The sequence below is a fragment of the Ornithorhynchus anatinus genome, chromosome 9 (assembly GCF_004115215.2).
Source record: "Ornithorhynchus anatinus isolate Pmale09 chromosome 9, mOrnAna1.pri.v4, whole genome shotgun sequence".
Lineage (NCBI taxonomy): Eukaryota > Metazoa > Chordata > Mammalia > Monotremata > Ornithorhynchidae > Ornithorhynchus > Ornithorhynchus anatinus.
In genome coordinates this window covers 2,360,147-2,381,414 of record NC_041736.1, presented here as the reverse complement: position 1 = coordinate 2,381,414, position 21,268 = coordinate 2,360,147, and the positions used below count along the sequence as shown (strand labels likewise).

Sequence of the window (21,268 nt, the reverse complement as noted above, 5' to 3'; positions counted from 1 at the left end):
GCCCTCGATATGGCATTATACTAAGCACTGGGGCAGACACAAGCTAATCAGGTTGAACACAGTCCTTGTCCCATATGGGGCTTTCTGTCTTAATCCCCATTTCACAGATGAGGGAACTGAGACCCAGAAAAGATAAGGTCACACAGCAGCCAAGAAATAGAGCTAAGATTAGAACCCAGAACTGTGACCTTCCCACAGGCCCTCGCTTCTTCTCTAAGGGGCAGTGAGTAAGGGAAGACTGAGCCCCTCTCTGGCCACTCACCCCTCCCACCTGGCCTTTGGACCTGAATTCAGAAATGGCTCCAGCAATTCCAGAGGTATCATTAAACGAGAAATGGAATCAAGCGACACAGCCTTGAACAGAGATCTGGGCAAATAGCGAAGGGAATTGCCCTAGGGAAGTTCCAACAAGATCTTCTGAGGACCAAGACAATACGTTCCACCTCTTCAAATCTTGACCAGACTGACGCCACCCTCCCTAGAAGCCGAGCTCGAGAGCTCGAGGACTGAGGAAGCCAGTTTGGTGGTCAGAAGGAAGCCTTTGGAGCCAAGAACACCGGGTACTCTCTCTAGATAAGTTTTGCTTTCTGAAAGGCACAATCTCCCTAACTTTGGTTCTGCTTCATTCCAACAGGTCAACAAAATAATTAGCCTTTCTCGTCATTAAGATTCTGCCGTTCATTCCTTCATCGGCCCTCTTTTCGCTTTCTTTGGGTACCTTAAACTGCTTACCAGCTGTGCACCTCTATCCACCCTGTTTGTTTCCCACCCATAACTCCATTTTGGCATGGGTCGATTCCCTCCCGGCTCAAACCCCCAAACCCAAAGACTTGGTCTGGAATGACAGCTTGGCCATCCTCTCGGAGGGATCTCTGCCTGAAACTGTTTGCCCTTTGCCCACCTCCAGATACACTCATTTTCTCTCACTTGAGCTCCTTACTTACTCACACATCCACTCTGCTCGCCCATGCCATTCCCGGGACTAAAGGCGGCTCCCCCCAAGGTCATATGCCAGCATTCTCTCATTTCCCATCCTTGTAAAACTCCCCCTGCCTTGCTCTTCTAACATAAGATTCCTTTTTCCAGTCTTGGGTAATCCCAACAGTTTTAATTGTTTGACAGAATTTTCCTGCCTTTTCTCAGAAGGTGTAAATTTCTCAAACACCAGGAATATACCACTGCAAAAAATTTCCCAGGAGGGGCTGCTAATTGCAGCTTGCCTTTCTGGGATTGCTGTTTAAGGGTCCTGTCTTCCAAAAAGCCAATATGCTCCACACAAGAAAAATAGAACATAGGAGCCGCTGTCTTGCAAGTCAAAACGCCACCTTGTGAAATTACATTTTCATGAGACGTTTAGACATTCAACAGAATGGCCACCATTTTCCCAAGGTGTCGGTCGGTGCTTTTACTAGAATTAAAGGGCTTTAAAAAAAGAAAGAAAAAACTCGACATAATGAATCAAGATCATTACAAAAAAAAATGCCATTCGCAACCCAGAAATCCTATCAAATCTTTCTTTTCCCCCTCGGGGAAAATTGCAATCTTTTTTTCTCTTTAGTGACTCACATTCACAACTCTCTTTCCACCTCCCAATCCATATGATATTATCTCGTCCATAAACACCCCCAAAGGATAGAATTCATAAAGAAGGCCCCCCGTTGGGGGAGAAAATATGCCAAAGTTTCCTTTGCCAACTATTTGTATTCCTAAAAATAAAAGTTACTTCGGCAATGACAGCCCTGTAGAATACATATTCAACCTCCCATAACCAGCAGGGAACTTCCTTATAGGAAATGCTTATCATTTAAGGACATGTGATGTGTGCATATGTTTTTACATATGGGGCTTATAAATAAATACATGTTAACATATAATTATCGGATCATCTGATGCATTAACATTGCCTGTCCCCCGTTCACATATGTACGAAGCTTTAAACTCTGCGATTTATTTTAGTGTCGGTCTTTCCCGTTAGATGATAAGCTCCTCTAGGGCAGCGTTGTGTCTCCCGACTATATCTTCGTTTTGGGAAGAGACCACTAGCATCACAACACTCCCTATTCCCAGCCGGCCACCCACATTCCCAGGAAGCCATCTGGTGGCATTCCACGTAGCATCACTAGAAGGAAAGGGCCAAAACACTCCCCGGAAAACACTCTCCAGGTCACTCTTCAAGACTGAGAAGCAGCATGGTCTAGTGAATAGAGCATGGGGGAGTCAGAAGGACCTGGGTTCTAATCCCAGCTCTGCCCCTTGCCTGCTGTGACCTTGGGCAAGTCACTTCACTTCTCTGGGCCTCAGTGTCCTCATCTTTCAAATGGGGATTAAGAGTGTGAGCCCCATGCGGGTCAGGGACTGTGTCCAACCTGAATTGCTTGGAGCCAGGGTAGGCCAAGAGCCTCTGAATGTTATGGTCTGATCAGTAACAAATGATATTAATGTGGTAGCCAAGCACTCTGCTTAGCACCTAGATGAAACACAGCCAGATTAGATCCACTGAATCCATGTCCCACATGGGGCTCAGAGTCTAAGGGGAGGGTGACCGGATATTGAATCTCCATTTTACAGAGGAGGAAATTGAGGCCCAGAGCAGTGAAGCGACTTGCCCAAGGTCACACAACTGGCAAGTGGCAGAGCAGGGATTAGAAACCAGGTCCCCCAGGCTTAAAAGGCACGAAGTCCCACTGGTTCGATAAACCCGAGCCATATGTTCACCATTCAGAAAAGGAAACGGAAGAAGTTAAAGCTTGATTGTGCCAGTCAATAAGCTTCATTTTCAACTCGTCTATGTAACGTCCTTTCAGAATTGTCCTCCAGGAACAACCCTCCATCTCCGGCTTTGTACAATCGCACGGCTCCCCAAATCTCAGAGCAAGGTCAGCTGGTACACCACCATGACTTTGCTCCCAAAGCAGCCCAGCCGAGAAAATGAATCCAAAAAGGAGATTGTAACATCTGTTTAATTCATTCTTATGCTCTAACTATGATCCATAATGGCAAAATAAATGAATAAGAGTGATTTTAAACAATTTTGCGCTGCAATTCTGTACAGCAGGTTCATTTTTTCTTGACTGTGTGTGAGGGTGTGTGAGAGAGAGCGAGTGAGAGACAGAGAGAGAATCATTTTCAGTTAGAAAAAATCTAGGAGACAAAGTGTGAGCCACTACCCTAAATCAGGTGAAATGTTTCAGGACGGGTGATCTTTTTCATGAAATAAAAAGAGTTTGGCTTCAATTATTTTTAATGGTTATATTTCTGGGATTTAGTGGTTATAAGAGGTACAGAAGTGCTCGAGTCCAGTACTTGCTCACCTGACACAAAACGTTCATAAAAACAATGCTGAACCACACAGAAAAACAACCCTATTTCTGGTAACAGAGGGTGGTTACTTTGACTAGCTAAATGATGCACCTGACCAAAGTCCAGTTTAGAATTCAATATCCACATGGCAAACCAGGAAAACAAATGTAATCAAGATCCAGCTACATCGACTTAAGCCTAAAAAACTGGGCGGTCAGTTGCTGGCCAGATAGAGGACGTTTTGAAGACAGAGCCGCAATTCTTCACCAACTCATATTGTGGGGAAAGCGCATTTTTGAAGCCATTAACTCAATGGGGATGAATGGGTTGGGACGGGTCCAAGACACCACCGTGAAAGACGTTTTTTAATTCAAATTCCTATATTATTAAGCTCACCACTAACAGACGCTTTACACCCTTGCCACTCGTTGTTTTTTATCCTCTATTAGTTATCACAAAGATGTGAAAGCACAAAGACACAAAACATAGTACAGTCAGGCTGAGGTGGGGGCTGGCAAGTGTTGTGGCATCAGAACTTGACTAAAACCACTTGCAGACACACAATCGCTTCTATCAGGACCAACTTCTTGATTATTCCCTTATTCGTTCATTCAACTGTATTTATCGAGGGCTTACTGGGTGCAGAGCACTGTACTAAGCATTTGGGAGAGTACAATATAACAATAAACAGACCTATTCTCTGCCCACAATGAGCTTACATTCCAAAACAGATTTGCGTTGAGTGAAAAATGGTCCTTAATTCTTCCCTGGTGTTTGAGTCAAACCATTTAATAAAACCCAAGTCACAGCATGAAAGTGAGTAGCTGGCCTTTAATCTTTACTTTAAACTGGGCCCTAAAGAATAATGATAAGGGTTTAATAAATACCACAGTTGTTACAGGCCAAAGAACATGAATTTATGCGTCAGAGGACCTTGGTTCTAATTCTGGCTCTTCCACTTGCCTGCTGGGTGACTTTGGACAAGTCACTTAACTTCTCTGTGCCTCAGTTACCTCAGCTGTAAAATGGGGATTAAGATTGGGAGCCTTGTGTGGGACACAGTCTATGTTTTAGGTGATTATCTTGTATTTGACCCAGGTCTAAGTACAATGCCTGACCCGTAGTAAGTTCTTAACAAATCCCACTAAAAGTATACAGACAAACACACACACACACACCTCCCTACTGCTCTGATGTAAATTCAATATAAGCATATCAGACCCAATCCCGATCCCACGGGGAGTGCCTAGCCTAAAGGGGAAGGAGAACAAATATCTTATCCCCATTTTTACAGATGAGGGAACTGAAGCACAGAACGGGAAAATGATTTGCCCAGTGTCACACAGCAGGCAGCTGGCAGAGCTGGGACTAGAACCCAGGTCTCCTGACTCCCAGGCCTGTGTTCTCTCCGCAATGCCGCACTTCTTCTCTTCAAGCCATAAAGTTGCATTTTGGTTGCTTCACAGAGCTGTTCAGAGGGCCTCTGTGTTTTGAGTGAAAGGGTGACCCTGTTGTGAACATAATTACTAACCTGTTTTCCCTCTAAAATGCTTTCCTGCTGAAAGAAGAGGGACAAGAGACAGAAAGGAACCATTGCTCCAGGCCAATGTGAACAATATAAACCTGGAGATATGAGGAAAGGGTTGTTGGGGGGTTTTTTGTTGTTATTTCTGTAAAAGAAAACCTAGTGAAAAGTGGCTGAAAACAAGGCAGAAACACCAAGAATGTAACTCGGCAGCCAAAAAATAATAATAAACGATAATCTGGAGAGACAGAGATTGCATGCAAATGAGTGAAATGTCTTTGCCTTCTTGTAAGAGATTTATTCATTCAAGATTGTAGCCCCAAACCTCGCGGCACATTGAAGCAGGAGTGGAAGTGGAGAGAAGGACTGTGCTTCTTTTGCTGATAGTCTGATGTTCTATATTCAATGCATAATTAAAGGTCCTGGTCGTATAGGAACTTCCGCGATGGTCATGAGAGATTACTGATTACGGTTGGGAATGCGATGAATTAAGAGGACTGGCAAAATTTTCCCAACTATATTTCAAGGCTTTGGGATTAATCAGAACATACAAAGTGGCTTTCAGAAAATGATTTCCCCTTCATATTTCCATCCACATGCATATAGTGGGGCTTGTTACCCATGTCCTTGGGACTAGTTACATTCTATCTACCTTACCGTCCTCTTCCCGAGTACTTAGTGTGGTGCTCGGAACACAGCAAGCGCTCAGTAGATACCATCGATTGCCTGATTACTCATCAGGATATCATTTTTCAAGGGCCAGTAGCTGCCCTAGACGCCATTACATCTTTTTTTTAAATTAAACCTTGATGAATTTGCTCCTTGGAACCTAGACGTGGGGGAACTGTCCTGACTTAAACCCATGAACTCGGAGGGATTCATATTCGGCCTTAATCGGTTGGCTCTCTGTTATTATCATCATCAGTGGTATTTATTGAGCGCTTATTGGGTGGAGTGCAATACAAAAGAGCTGGTAGACATGTTCTCTGCCCACAACAAACTTACAGTCCAGAGGGGGAGACAAAAAAATAAAGTCGCTCAGACTTTTAATGAGCATTTCGAAAGGGTGTAAATAAACCCAACCAGTCCGCGGGCCTGGAAAGAACCCGTTCTCTTGGAAAGCCGTTTGGAAAGTCTTCGGTGCATAGTGAACCCTTCATAAATGCCGTTAGAAATTAAAAACTCATATTTAGAAGCTGCCCCTAAGATTCAGGCTCCGTCCCCTTCCCAGAGAGGAGGCGCAGGAAGTCGACTGCCTTCGTCCCGTTCCTCTAAGTTTCACGAAGGCCTCTCTTCGCCACGGAGGAACCTTGAAACGTGAAAAGCTTTAACCCACACTCTTAATTCCACAATAAAAAATCAATCCAGAGGAAACCAGTGTTGACACCTGAACGATCCACCAGATGGCAGCAATGTTTTTTATGAATAATGCAGGAGTCATGTAGGCAGGCTCCCTAACATTTCACACATAAATAATAGAAGAGTGGTTATTATTTCAGAGACAGAGTGAAGTCCTAATGACTCCAGCCAACAGGAAATGTCCAGACGAGCTGGGAAGAGCCTTGTGGCGGCCAATGGTCGGCCGAGAAGCCCTTCGGTTCGACGGATGGAACCCGATCTTTCCGGGACGCCGCCTCCGCCCCCTGAAACATTTCTCCCGGGGACCTTTGTCGTTAGCTGGGCCGAGGTCAGAACAGTCTTCCGTCACACGAAAGACCCATGCCTCCATCTCACAGTACGAGGAGCAGCCTGACCTGGCGGAAAGAGCACGGGCCTGGGAGTCAAAGGACCAGGGTTCGAATCCCAACTCCTCCACTCACCTGTTTTGGGGCCTTGGGCAAGAACTTAACTCTATCCAGTCAATCGGTCGTGTGTATTGAGTGCTTACTGCGTGCAGAACACTGCACTCAGCTCTTGGGAGAATATCACCTAAGAGAGTTGTCCCTCAATTTTCCCCAAACTCTCCAATACGTTCCCCTCCGAAAGGCGGATCCGTTCTGAAAAACCTGGGGACTGAAAGCTGGAAAAAGAGCTTCCTCTGACGCGGCTCTAGTTGGCCAGTTTCCCTGGGGGTCCCCGAAACTCAAAATCCATTTCAGTCACAAAACCTCTGTGACCTCCCTCTTTTAGGGGAGGAGGGGTTACATTTTACCTCAGAGACTGGGGGAGTCATGGCTCCCTTTCCCTGGCACCTTGCTACCCCTTGAAAATGGCTGGATTCTGTCGTTACAACCGCCTCCCTGTCAATGACATTCAGGATTATTTAAGATTATGTTGTAATCCTTTTAATCCGCACTGCTTCGAGTTTCAGGCTAAACACCTACTAGCAAACCAGCACTTAACAAGAATGCTCAAAGCATGTGATTCCAACACACATCTTCCCTTCACTCACAGCCTCATGATGCCGGCCTGGCTAATTCCCCCAGCCAGAGAGGGAATCTGGCCAGGAGACTCACCTGAAATCACTCCTTGATATACGGCAGCTGCAGCTTCTAATTTACCCGTCTCGCGGAGAAGGACACCGATAATAGCATTAAAAAACAAACAAAACACCACCACTACAAACTTAGTCAAAAAATCAAAAGGATCCCCTCCACAAAGGATTACAGCAAATAATAATAATTGATAACTATAATGGTGGTGATATTTGTTAAGTGTTTACTCTGGGCCAAGCACTCTGCTAACCACTGGAGTAAATACAAGATAATCAAGTCAGGCACAGTTCCTGTCCTTCATTGGGCTCACAGTCTAAGTGGGGGGAGAACCGATATTCAAAACCCACTTTACAGATGAAGAAACTGAGAAGTGACTTGCCCAAGGTCACACAGCAAGCCAGGGGCAAAGTTGGCATTAGAACCCAGGCCTTTCGGTTCCCAAACTACTGCTCTTTCCACTAGGCCACGCCCATTCATCTCAGGATTTTTTTCCCCAACAAGAGCAATAAAATGACAACATGGTTGTCCTCTACGGCATCAATCGATCCATCAGTGATCTGTGCACTTACCGTGTGAATTCCACTGTGCTAAGCATTTTGGAGAGGACTCTGGAATCAAAAGATACAGATCCCACCTTCAACGGGTTAACAATCTACCAGGGGAGATAGTGAGGCAAGGTATTTAGTTGAGGAAACAGTGGGACCATGAGAAAGAAAAAGGATATAAAAAGTAGACGCACAAATGGAAAGCAGCACGGCCTCGTGGAAAGAGCACGGGCCTGAGACTCAGAGGACCTGGGTTCTCACCCCAGCTCCGCCACTTTCTGCTGTGTGACCTTGGGCAAATCACTAAACTTCTCTGAGCCTCAGTTATTTCATCTGTAAAATGGAGATTAAGGCTATGAACCCTTTGTGGGACACAGGCTAGAACCAACCCCACTAGTTTGTATCTTCCCCAGTGTTTAGTATAGTACTTGACACATAGTAAGCGTTTAGCAAATGTCATAAATTAAAAAAAAGCGGGTCAGAATGGATCCAATAGGGGGATATTTACAAATGAATGTGTTGAAGATGAATTATAAATACAGCAGTTCTAAAACTGCCTTTGGGTTGGTATTTTGGGGCGTGTTGGGAACTCAGTGGGGAAAGCTTCTGGGTGGAGGGAGGTGGGATTTCAGGAGAGCCTTGAAGGTCACATCTCCTCCCAGAGGCCTACCCTGATTAAGCCCTGCTTTCCCCAACTCCTTCTCTCCTCTGTATCATCTGTGCATTTGGATCTCTGATCTTTGGGCACTTGGTAGTCACCCCACCCCCACGGCACAAATGTGCGTATCTTTAAATTGTGCTGATGTCTGTCTCCCTCCTCGAGACTGTAAACTCTTAATGGGTAGGGAGCTTCTCTGCCAACTCTGTTGCACTGGACTCTCCCAAGTGCTTGGTACAGTACTCTGCGCATGGTAAGTTCTCAATAAATACCATCGGTTAATTGATTGAAGATGGGGGAAGCTATCTCCTGGAAGATTTGAAGTAGAAGGGAGCTCTAGCCAGGAGGAATTGTGTGAGTTAGGATTGGAGATGGAAGGTTTGAGAAGTGAGTGCCAACTCAGGAGTAATGGAAGTCCTATAGAGTAATCAGTCGGTGGTATTTATGGAGCACTTACAATACGCAGTAAGGGCAGAGTACTGTACTGAGCACTAAAGTTAGATGGGAAGTGCTGATGGAGAGTCTGGAAACCATCTTAATGGGTTGGGCGAGGCCGCCCCGCAATCCCTAGCTTCACCTTCTCCATTCCCGACTTTCCTACTCTTAGTCCATTCTGGCCGGCTCATCCAAGGATCTCTCGCCCCAGCAGCTGTTTTCTATATTCCCCGCCTCTTCTGGTCAGCAAGTCCACGTCTTTAACGGCAGTGCCAAATATCTGCAATCTATATCTACATCCTCCAAGAGGCCTTCCCACACTAAGCCCCACTTTTCCTCACCTCCCACTCCCTTCGGCATCACCCTGACTTGCTCCCTCTGCTCTTCTCCCCTCCCAGCCCCAGAGCACTCATGTATATATCTGTAATTTTATCTATTTGTACTGATGTCTGTCGCCCCTCCCTCTAGACTGTAAGCTCATTGTGGGCAGGGAATGCGACTGTTTATTGTTGCTCTGTTCTTTCCCAAGTGCTTACACACAGTTAGAGCTCAATAAATACAACTGAATGAATCTGCAAGGGCCGGTGATTGTTCCTAAAGACGTCAGTCCCCACGAAGCCCTTTAAAGGGGAGGGGAATTTTCTCTCTTTCAAAAGACAAGAGGCAGAGCCTAGCTCGGTGCTTCCAATGCTGAATTGGACTCTCCCAAGTGCTCAGTACAGTGCCCTGCACCCAGTCAGAACTTGATACCCTTGATGACGATAAACATGACGGTGCTTGCAAGAGCTTAATATAGTGCAGGGGATGTGGGCGGTACTTAATCATTGCTATTATTACCGTGTGCCAAACACTGTGATTAGGAGTTTGCAGAATGCCCAGCAGGACGGTGGGAACCTGAGGTGCCAGTCGGGCAGACCAGACTCTACCCTTGAAGGATTCAAAATCCAATAGGCATAGCAAGGTTAAGATGGACGTGAGACTCCATCTATCAATCATATTTATTGAGTGCCTCCTGTGAGCAGAGCACTGTGCTGTTTGGGAGATTACAATGTACAGAGTTGGTAGACGCATTCCCTGCCCACAGTGAGCTTTCAGCCTAGAGGGGGAGACAGATATTAATATAAAACAATAAATTAAATTATATGATGCCAAATTATATTATATAAAATCAAATTAAATTGTGTGTGTGTGCACATGAGCACCGTGGGGCTGAAGGAGGGGTGAATAGCGTGTAAGGTTCTTGTGGACGGGGATCACGACTACCAACTCCACTGTATTCTTCCAAATGCTTAGTACAGTGCTCTGCACATGTTAAGGACTCAATAAATACCACTGGTTGATTAGATAAATATAGGTCACCTGGCCAACCTTTTGCCTCTCTCTTTAGATCCCCGGTCACCAAATCCATATGGGCTTTTGAGTTTTTAGAGCTCATTTTAGGCAGACAATAATTTTCCCTATTAATTTCCCGTTCCATTTCCCACCATTCACTCTAATTATATGGCATATAATTAGTAATCCATCTGCTTTTTGAGATAGATTTTAAATTTAAAATTACTTCTAATTTTGCTTCTTTGATTTTTCTTGAACCAAAAATCTCAATAGTCATTTTCTATCTGTAATCTATAATTCATGGCCCCAGATTGAACGCCAGGACCTAATTCAAACTTGGAATTTTAAAGCTATTTCTAATGGAACACATGAGCTGAGGGCTTCAATGCCTTGCTTCAGTCAAGAACACATGCTTTATTATTCTGTAGGTAATGAAGCCCACACAACATTCTCCACCACCCCCTCTCTTCTCTCTTTCTCTCACACACAAACACACACACACACACACGCACACACACACAATACTTTAATACCATGTTTCTGAGATATAATCATGTTTATTCTGATCATTTGAGAGTTAGGCCAGCTAATGTATCTGATCAAATATTGATGTGCGTCATCTAGACTTTGCGCAGGCCAATCCTTCCTGATTCTTTGACTCTGTCAAAACTAGGAGCGTGATTTATAATCCGCCGCGCCGAAGGCTTCGTCCGACGTATCCAACCGGGGGACCCACGTCCTCCATTCCTTGCACTTTGGGTATTCCAAATGACCCGGTTTCAGTGGAGGAGAAAAACTAAATTTGCTCGTTCCATAAAAATTCCCAGCATTCTGCTGGAAATGGATTATCGAGCATTGCTCAAGCCCCTGAGCGGTTAGGCCTCGATTTCCGGAACTGCGGGGAGCTGGGTGGACGACAGATAACTGATGTTTCAGATTATCCGGAGAGGCGCTCGAATGGACTCGAATGCCAGCACATGTTACACGGCACCCAACGGGAGAGAGACAGCCTGTCACGGTAGGGGCAGGAGAAGAGATCGAGTCCTGGTTAAAAGCGCTCTGGATTTTCCCAGCCATCGATAAGGAGCCACACAGAATCAATGGGGAACTGCTCTATTTTGACAGCCGTGGATCTGGGCTAATCATGCCAACAACCAGTTGCCTGGGAAAAACCACTGGGAAAAGCAAGATGGCTTCACCTCCCCTCCCACAGTACACCACCGGTGCCCACAACCTACTCTGCTTTTGCGGCCCGAAGCTAGGCCGTAAGGGTACTGAAAGTGTAGCCGTCTCTGTGGTGATGCCCAAGCTCTGAAGGGACCGCGACAGAGATGTGACACCGAGAAGATGCTAGAGAAGCCAGGCCGGACCTTTCTCCTCCTCTCTGGAACCCAAGACCACTTCTCTTTTACAACCAAAGACAACAGACTTTACTTCATCTTCGCAGTAAAGTCCACCTGAGACTCGCTTAGGAACAGAAAGTGCAAGACCAGCGTGAGAAGCAGCATGGCCTAGTGAAGAGAGGGCGGGTCTGGGAGTCAGAGAATCTGGGTTCTAATCTCGGCTCTGCCACCTGCCTGCTATGTGACCGTGGACGAGTCGATTAACTTCTCTGTACCGCAGTTACCTCAAGTGTAAAATGGGGATTAAGACAGTGCGCCCCATGTGGGACAGGGACTGGGTCCAATTATGATTAACTTGTATCTACTCCAATGCTTTGGCCAGTGCTTGACACAAAGTAAGTGCTTAACGAATACCATAAAAAGAGACCAAATGTTTTGCCAAAACACTCTCTCCTGGACATTTCCACTTATTTGTAGCCAAAAGCAGTTTTTTCTCTCTCCCTATACATCCATCTCATTCCTTAAATCACAATTTCCTTGTTTTCCTCTACTATAGCATTGTGTGACGTTGCCCTTCCCAACACCTCCCATTCCACTCTGTGCCGCCAGAGAATTAGAAAACTTTAAGCGAAAACAACTTCTTTTCTCTAGAGTTTACCGAAAAGCCCATTTCTTCATTCCCCCATAATAAAGCAACCTCGATCTTGCTATACCTAAAGTTCCCGGACATAGCGTGGGAAGACCAAATAAACCGTGTACTCACAACGAGCAACTGGGGAAGCCGAGTTAATGGATTCACCATGAAAATAACCTGGAAACAAACCGTATGACTGACCTCAAGTCTGATCTGTCCAACCCCCAAAATTATCTCATCCTGGTAGTCTTTAGTGAGGGAGCAAAATGCTTAACTTTAGCTTTTTCAATACCATACTTTGCCTCTTTCCCCTCCATGTTCTGGAGGGAAAACATTTGACACATTCTTCCATTTTCCCTCCATTTTCCCACTGGAGAAACATCCGCGATCGAGAACTGGCCTTAGTAAAGACAGGGCACGGGGAGGCCCTCCTTGTCCTACTTGAAAGATCCTGGCAGCCTTGAGCACCCGGAAAAATCAAGACGGTATCCACTCTCACCCACCTTGAGAGGGCAACCGGTGAATGCCCTCTGGAAGTGTTCTGCCCACCAAGGCCCCTTCGGGGTCAGTATTACGGACTCGAACCCAAAACATTCCCCACTACATTCTCAAAACCATGAACGTGAGGGGGAATTCTTCAACATATCGACAGGCCCCCAAAAGTTAGGGTTGCCCTTGTCCCTCATCCCGGACAGAACAAGCACCAAAGGAGACTTTCCAAAGGTCGCTATCCATGCGTGAAACATCGAAGCACACGACGATACTTTCCCCTGCCATCACCTGCTTCCCATCCATCTCTTCCTACCTGGAAGACGTTCTTCTTGCTGGATTTCTCCGGGGTCCATTCGATCTGAGCCCCACACAGGTCCACCATTTCTGCTTTGTGTCCGGTTTTCTGTGGGTGATAGTGGCATGAGAGAGTCATGGGAGGATAGGGGAAGAAATGTTTCCCAGTAGGATCACGGGAATTTACTTGTTCTGGCTGGATCCCAACTTCGTTACTGTGTATTCTCCCAAACGCTTAGTACAGGCCTCTGCACACAGTACGTGCTCAGTATGTACCACTGATTGATCACTGCATCTGGCCCTTCCTGGCAATCATCAGTCTTCCTTGGATCAATCTCAGGTTCCCAATCTCCCCGGCCTATCACTGAACTCCCTGCAACAGTTTTAGGGAAGCCTCATGGCGACCGAACAATGTAAATACATCCAATCGTATCGGGTTGGATCTACTCCAGTGCTTAGTTCAGTGCTTGGCACAGAGTAGGTGCCTGACAGATACTCCAATTATCATTATTGCCCAATCATCCCAACTCCTTTCCTCAATCACCTCTTGCCCTTCCCACTCCGACCCTAATTGCCCCCTCCACAATTATAACAGCAACGAGGCCTAATGGAAAGAGCACAGGCCTGGGAGTCAGAGGGCCTGGGTTCAAATTCCAGCTCTGCCATGTACCTGCTTTATGGCCTTGGGTAAGTGACTTAACTTTTCTGTCTAATCAGGTTGGACACTGTCTAGGGCCCACGTGAGGCTCACAGTCTCAAACCCCATTTTTCAGATGAGGTAACTGAGGCACAGAGAAGTGAAGCAACTTGCCCGAGGTCACCCAGCAGGCAAGTGGCAAAGTTGGGATGAGAATCCAGGTCCGTGCTCTTTCCATTAAGCCTTGCCGCTCCTCAGTGTTCAACCTACTTATTCAACTTCCCCCTTAAACTATGAGCCCCATGTGGGACGTGGACTGTGGTCAATCTGATTGTCTTGTATCCACCCCAGTACTTAACACAGAGCTTAGCACACGGCAAACACTTAAATATCGAAGTTATCATTATGAAGAGCTGATGAGCAGATGAGCAGGTGCACTCTGGTGACAACAGGAAGAGACAGGAAGGGAAGTAGCATGGCTTATCGGATAGATCACGGGCCTTGGTGTCAGAAGGATCTGGGTTCTAATCCTGCCTCAGTCGCATGTCTGCTGTGTGACCTTGGGCAAGCCACTTAGATTCTCTGAGGCTCAGCTACCTCATCTGTAAAATGGGGATTAGAGTACGAGCCTCATGTGGGGCAGGGACTAGGTCTAAACTGATCAACTTGTATCTACTCCAGCGCTTGGAACAATGCTTGGTACATAGTAAATGCTTAAGAAGGCCCTTAATTATTATTACATAAACTTTGACCTGGGAGGATGGTCTGCTGTAATCATTATCAACTGCATTGGCTGAGTCAATCAATCCATCAGTGGTATTTTGACTCCTGGGCTTGGGAGTCAGAGGTCAGGGGTTCGAATCCCGGCTCTGCCGCTTGTCACCTGTGTGACTGTATGGCAAGTCACTTCACTTCTCTGGGCCTCAGTTACCTCATCTGTAAAATGGGGGTTAACTGTGAGCCTCACCTGGGGCAACCTGATTCCCCTGTATCTCCCCCAGCGCTTAGAACGGTGCTCTGCACATAGTAATCGCTTAACAAATACCAACATCATTATTACTATTATTTTTAGCGTGCTTACTATGTGGAGAGCAGTATATTAAACGCTTGGGAGAGCACAATACAAGAGCTTTGGCGATCACATTCCCCACCCAAAACGAGCTTACAATCTAGAGGAGAAGACCTATCCTGGGCACCTTCGGTGACTTGATCAAAGTCACACAGCCAGTAAGAGTCAGGGCTGAGATTAGAAGCCAGTTTTCCCCAACTCCCAGGCCTGTGCTTTTTTCACTGGGCCCTGCTCCTCCATGTGGATACTGTATACAGGTGGAGTAATGTGAAATACAAACCACTCTCCAGAAACTCTTCAGAAACAAAGCCATAATATTCATAATATTTATCCAGTTCCTACTGGGTGCCCTGTGCTAAATACTTGGAAAAGTACACACGGAAATAAGACACATTCCCTGCTCCACAATCACAACTTCTAAACGGAGAGGCCGTTGTTGGGTAGGGGTTGTCTCTATCTGTTGCCGAATTGTACTTCCCAAGCGCTTAGTACAGTGCTCAGCCCCCATTAAGCGCTCGGTAAATAGGATCGAATGAATGAATGAACCTGAAGAGAAGCAGTGTGGCTTAGTGGATAGAGGATGGGACCGGGAGTCAGAAAGACCTGGGTTGTATTCCTGGGTCTTGTCTGCTGTGTGACCTTGGGCAAGTCACTTCACTTCTCCGGGTCTCAATTACCCCGTCTGTTAAACGGGGATTAAGATTGTGAGCCCCATGTGGGACAGGGACTGTGTCCAAACAGATAAGCTTGTATCTACCCGAGCACTTGGTACAGTGCCCGGCACAGACGTAATAAGCGCTTAACGGATACCCCTAAAAAACAAAACGAAAAGAAGACCTTCCACCCTAATAGAAGAAACAGACAAAATTATCTACAAGTAGCAATAAAAGGAAACATTCAATGATCAATTGGACAAACTTATTAATACAGACACTGAGAAATACTCTGTGTTCCGATCACAGCTCCACCACATCCCCGCTGTGTGATCTTGGCCAAGTCACTTCACTTTTCTGGGCTTCAGTTCCCTCATCCGCAAAATGGGGACTCAATACGCGTTTCCCATCCTGCTTGAACTGTGAGGCCCTGATTATCGCATATCCACCCCAGCGCTCGGTGCAATGTTGGGCACACATTAAGCGCTGAACAAATATCCCCAGTTATTCTTATTATCATTTTAAACCAAAGGACGGAAATCGGCACGCATGATAGCATCGAAATTCCTAACCCAGCTGAAGGTGAGGCATGCATAAGGGTGATACGCCATTACCCATTTCTATAGCCCGATATCCAGCGAGGAGGTTTGGGGTTTATTAAAAGTCATGTACTTTGCAGTATTTATGGAAGCTAATGATCAGATCTGGAGGAAAATTAGGAGAATTCATCTATCCAGGATAATGTAAAAAGCCAGGGTTCATTTGTATTTATATCAGTGGCTTGATTTAATTTTTGATTGGAAAGAGGTTTTTGTTGGTAAAATTCATGAATACATTATCTTGTGTTCCCTGCCTTTCCCCTCTCTCTTCCTCCCCTAGGTTCCACGGTAGCGTTTTGTCTAATTATTAGAAATGATGAGGCCATATGGTGGGGGAACCACAGCCGAAAGACGGCCTTGCTTAACAGCACAGAAACCTCTGCTTGGTTTAGCACCAAGTCTCTGGGTCAAAGGGGCAGCCGTTCCCAACGCAGAATCACCCTCCCTTGATGACGAATTAATAATACAAAGATAGATCCGTGTGCGTGTGTGTAGATGGGGTGGGAGCGAGGAATCCCACCTCACAACTTGTCCTACAAGATTAGGACGCAGGTATGATCTATTTTTAGTGCTATTTTCTCACCTCCAATTAATTAAGAGTATTTTCTGAGGACTTTTTTAGGGTATCTGTTAAGAGCTTACTCTGTGCCGCACCGTACTAAATGCTGGGGTAGATAGATACAAGCTAATCGGGTTGGACACAGTCCATGTCCCACGAGGGGCCCACAGTCTTAATCCCCACTTTACAAATGAGTAAATCAAGTCCCAGAGAAGTCAAGTGACTTGTCCAAGGTCAACAGCAGACAAAAGGCGGAGTCTGAATTAGAATCCAGGTCCTCTGGCTTCCAGGTTCATGCTCTCTCCACAAGACCACACTGCTTCTCATTGCTGCTCATTGTGTACAGAGGACTGTGCTAAGCGTTGGGTGAAGTCGCTAGCGCTGGTAGACGTGATCCTTGCCCTCAAGACCAGAGGACTGAAGATCTCAGGGCTCCTTGAGAGAGATCAGGTTATTCGGTTCATGCAAAGCTTATTAATGGATAGGCTTCTGATTGAAAACTCCACTTCATCTTTTTGCTAAATTGCATTGTTTTGGGGTCATAAATAAGCTCATTTTGCTATTAAAGTCTTCCTACGATGGATGCACATTGACTTTATTGCATTACTTAATTAATGCTCCAGTTTGCTCTTCTTGGAAGTAAACAATATTAAAATAATCGGTAAACAAATTATTTCCAAAGAGGCTTTTTAGATTGCTCCTTTTTAGCTTTCAGATTCTGGCCGGATGAGTGGTTTGAGGAGGCAGGCGCCGCATTAGATACCAGTGACTTAGTCGGAAAAGTTGGGGACTATTATAAATTCCATTATGTAGCAATTGTTGTCGTGGACAGAGACATCAGGGGACGGTAGAACACATTAAAATCATAAAAAATGGTTTATTTGATATTCAGCCCTTGAGATTGATTTCTGAGTTGACATCCGCCGAGCGGTCCTTTCGCGGAGTTGAGCAAAGCCCCGACGTGTATTTAAGGCAGGGAAAAGGAGAGCTCACTGTGGGTGGGAATGTGTCTGTTATATTGTACACTCGCATGGGCTTAATACAGTTCTCTGCCCATAGTAAGCTCTCAGATAGGATCGACCGACTGATTGACAGCAGTAACAGTGAAACGCTGCTCATTGTGAGCGGGGAATGAGTCTACCAACTCTTCCACTGAACTTTTCCAATGGGGAAGCAATGTCACCTAGTGGATAGAGCCCGGGTCTGTGAGCCAGAAGGACCTGGATTCTAATCCCGGCTCCACCACTTGTCTGCATCGTGACCTTAAGCAAGTCACTTCACTGTGCCTCAGTTACCTCCACTGTAAAATGGGGATTGAGACTGGGAGCCCCATAGGTAGGTGGACTGTATCCAACCTGATCCCCTCGCATCTACTCCAGTACTTAGTAGAGTGACTGGCACTTAGTAAGCACATAACAAAGACCATTAAAAAAAATGATTAGTACAGTGCTCTGCACATAGTAAGCACTCAATCGTTATGTCTGATTGGCATTTCCAAGGCAGGAAGATCATCCAGACCTCATTGGGCTGCAGGTTGAAGCCTGGTCGCATTTGGATAGGTCAGGGGGGAAGGATTTATCTCCATTCATTCAGTGGTACTTATTGAGCACTTCCTGGGTGCAGAGCACTGCTCTAAGTGCTCCTGAGGATCAGATAAGCCTTTGACAGTGGTGGGGAGAGATCATAAAAGGGCACTTTGGGGGGAAAGTTGCCAACGATTTGTGAATATTTCTATGCCAGTCTCCCACATTAAGATGGAAACTCCTTGAAATTATCTGTTCATATTAGTGTCCGTCTCCCCCTCTTGACTACCAGCTTTTTCCGGGCTGGGAACATATCTACCAACTCTGTTGTATTATATTCTCCCAGGTGATTAGTAGAGTGCTCCGCACACAGTAAGTACACAGTAAGGGCCTGAATTCTTTAGTTCCTCCTCTTTTTTCAGCCTGTCGGTTCCCCTTTATTAAAGATTTGGCTCTAAATTGTCCAGGGAGGTTAACGGAAGAAATGTTTTATTCCCAGAGCGTATAGCCTGAAAATATCAGAGGGTTCAGAGAAGTTTGGATAAACTTCACAGTGGGTCACTAAAAGGAAGGTCCATGCTGGGTTATGGGGCTGGTGGGGGTGGCCCAAGAGACCATGCTAGCTTGTAGTCAGGGAAGAGTCAGGCATGAGGGATGGTCCATGGTGGGTCACCGGTGGGGTGTGTGGGGTGGTCCATTCTGGGTCATGGGAAGAGATAAATAACCAAACCCACCCAGGTCTGCCATCCCCAAGAGCAGCACAGTGTGGGATTCCCCAAACCTGCAATCTACACTATTTGCAGCACTGACTCTCACACTTACTTTACCAAGGGAGAAGCTGGACATCAAATCCCTAAGGTGCGTTATTTCCAAAAGGAGAAGGGGGGGGGGGGGGGAAGGTGTCTGGTCAGGTGTTTGATGGCTTTCATGTCTTTATCAAAAGAACAAAAGATGCATACAAATTCCATCCTTCAACAGAGACTGGAGACAGGCATGATCAGAGAACCTAGCGTAAATTGAATCGATGCACCACAGGTACTTATTGAGACTTACTAAGTGAAGAGAATTGTTTAAAATTCTTGGAAGAATACAATAGAGTGAGTAGGATACAGTTCCTGTCCTCAAAGAACTTGTGTTCTAACATAGGAAACAGATATAAAAACAATAGGTAGCACGGTCCAGTGGAGAGAGAAAAAATCTGGAGGCCAGACGACCTGGGTTCTAATCCCAGCTTTACCACTTGCCTGCTGGGTGACCTCTGTCAAGTAACAACTTCTCTGTGCTTCAGTTTCCTCATCTTTAAGATGGGGATTCAAAACCTCTTCTCCTTCCCCCTTGAACTCTGAACTCCCTCAGAGGCAGGGATTGTGTCCAATCTGACTTTCTTGTACCTACCCCAGCATTTAGTACAGGGCTTGGCACATAGTACGAGCTTAATAAATAACATTTAAAAACTACCACAGAGTTGAACTGAGTTTTCCCCTGATGTTTTTCATTTCTACATCAAAGGAGAGAGAGAGAGAGCTCACTGCGACTATCCGTCCGTAGTAACTCCCGCTTCAGAAATTGGATTACCGGCATTAGACGGATTCATCAGAAATATCCTGAGCTGTTAGCTGGATAGAGTAGGTGTCACTGTAGACTAAGATAAAAAATCACTTTGCTAACTTAGTGCTCTCCCCCACCCCAACCTCGGTAACACCCTATTTTAAGGTTCCAGTTATAAACAGTTTATTATTATTTATTAATGGGCGAGGCACTTTATGGCATGCCAGATAACAACTTAAATTCATGTATTAAAGATGCACATACACGGTTTCAAACGATTTACATCCCCTAATATTCTTTGCAACAGCTTCTCATAGCATCATCCGTTAGGCATTTATTACTAATGCATTTTATCACATTCTTTATAATAGGTTATTTGGGCAAGAAGCTGCATTTAGTGATCATTTCATAAATAAGGATAAGGCCTTGAAGAACAGAATGCCTTAATCTGAAGGAGCGGGGGAGTACTTCTAACCCATTTGCCCTTGGCCTTTACTTAGATTTTTTCTTTCCCCCACAGTATTTCTTAAGCACTTACTATGTGCCAGGCACTGCACAAACCGCTGGAGTAGACACAAGGTTGTCAGATTAGACACAGTCCCTGTCCACACGGGCTCACAGCCTTAATCCCCATTTTACAGATGAGGTAACTGAGATCCGGAGAAGTTACGTGACTTGCTCTTCTCCCTCTCCCTTCTGAATCACCCTGATTTGCTCCCTTCATTCATCACCCCCTCCTAGCTTCACAGCACTTAAGTGCATGTCTGTAATTTATTTGTCTTCCCCCACCTCCCTCCAGACTATAAACTCGTCGTGGGCAGGGAATGTGTGTTTACTGTTATACTGTACTCTCCCAAGCTCTCGCTAATATGCTCCGCACATACTAAAATAATAATAAATATGATCGATTGAATGAATGAATGAATAAGGTCACACAGTCAACAAGTGGCAGAGCCAGTATTAAGACCCAGGTCCTTCTGACTTCCAGGCCTGCGCTCTAATGATGGTATTTGTTGAGGTCTTACAATGTGCCAAGCACTGAGCTAAGCGTTGGGGTAGGTACAAGGTAATCAGGTTGTCCCACACGGGGCTCGCAGTCTTCATCTCCATTTTACAGATGAGGTAACTGAGGTCCAGAGAAGTTGAGTGACTCGTCCAGTCACACAGCTGACGAGCGGCAGAGCCGGGATTAGAACCCATGACCTCTGAATCCCAAACGTGTGCTCTTTCCGTTAAACCACACTGCTTCTCTACGGATCTGATTCAGAGTCATCTCCTGCCTCTGCTTGCAGATGTCAGTGGATCACAGTGTGCTGCTTGGCCACATCCCCTTTTATACCCCCAAAACAGGAGCACCTGGGGAGAAGGAGCATCGGAGGAGGAGACTCACCAGGTTGATCCCAGTGGTCGGTTTGGTCTCTTTGTGGAATTCGATCTTCCCAGGGGAGAGGACAATCCATGAGGTGGACCAGTTTTTCCTTGAAGAGAAAACAAGAGCAAAAGAGCCAGTGAGAGGCAGGAAGTCTCCATTCAGTTGTGGGTTGAAACAGGCTGAGATTCGGGAGCGGGGTAACAGTGATGATTATGAATAATGTTATTTGTTAAGCACTTACTATATGTCAAGCACTGCTCTAAATACTGAGGTAGATACGAGCTAATCAGCCCGGATGCAGTCTCTGTCCCACGT

General features: G+C 45.7%; 1 protein-coding gene across 4 annotated transcripts in view; it reads right to left on the bottom strand.

Annotated features, from left to right (window-relative positions):
• ARHGAP15 (Rho GTPase activating protein 15) overlaps positions 1-21,268 on the bottom strand; it is a 388,578-nt gene that overhangs the window by 298,731 nt on the left and 68,579 nt on the right. For all 4 annotated transcript variants that reach the window (XM_039913099.1, XM_029072347.2, XM_029072345.2 and 1 more), the window contains exons 5-6: positions 20,972-21,059; positions 13,013-13,102 (exon numbers count right to left, since the gene is read on the bottom strand). In XM_039913099.1, coding sequence (XP_039769033.1) covers positions 13,013-13,102; positions 20,972-21,059 — 178 coding nt within the window. The remainder of the gene's footprint in view (positions 1-13,012; positions 13,103-20,971; positions 21,060-21,268) is intronic.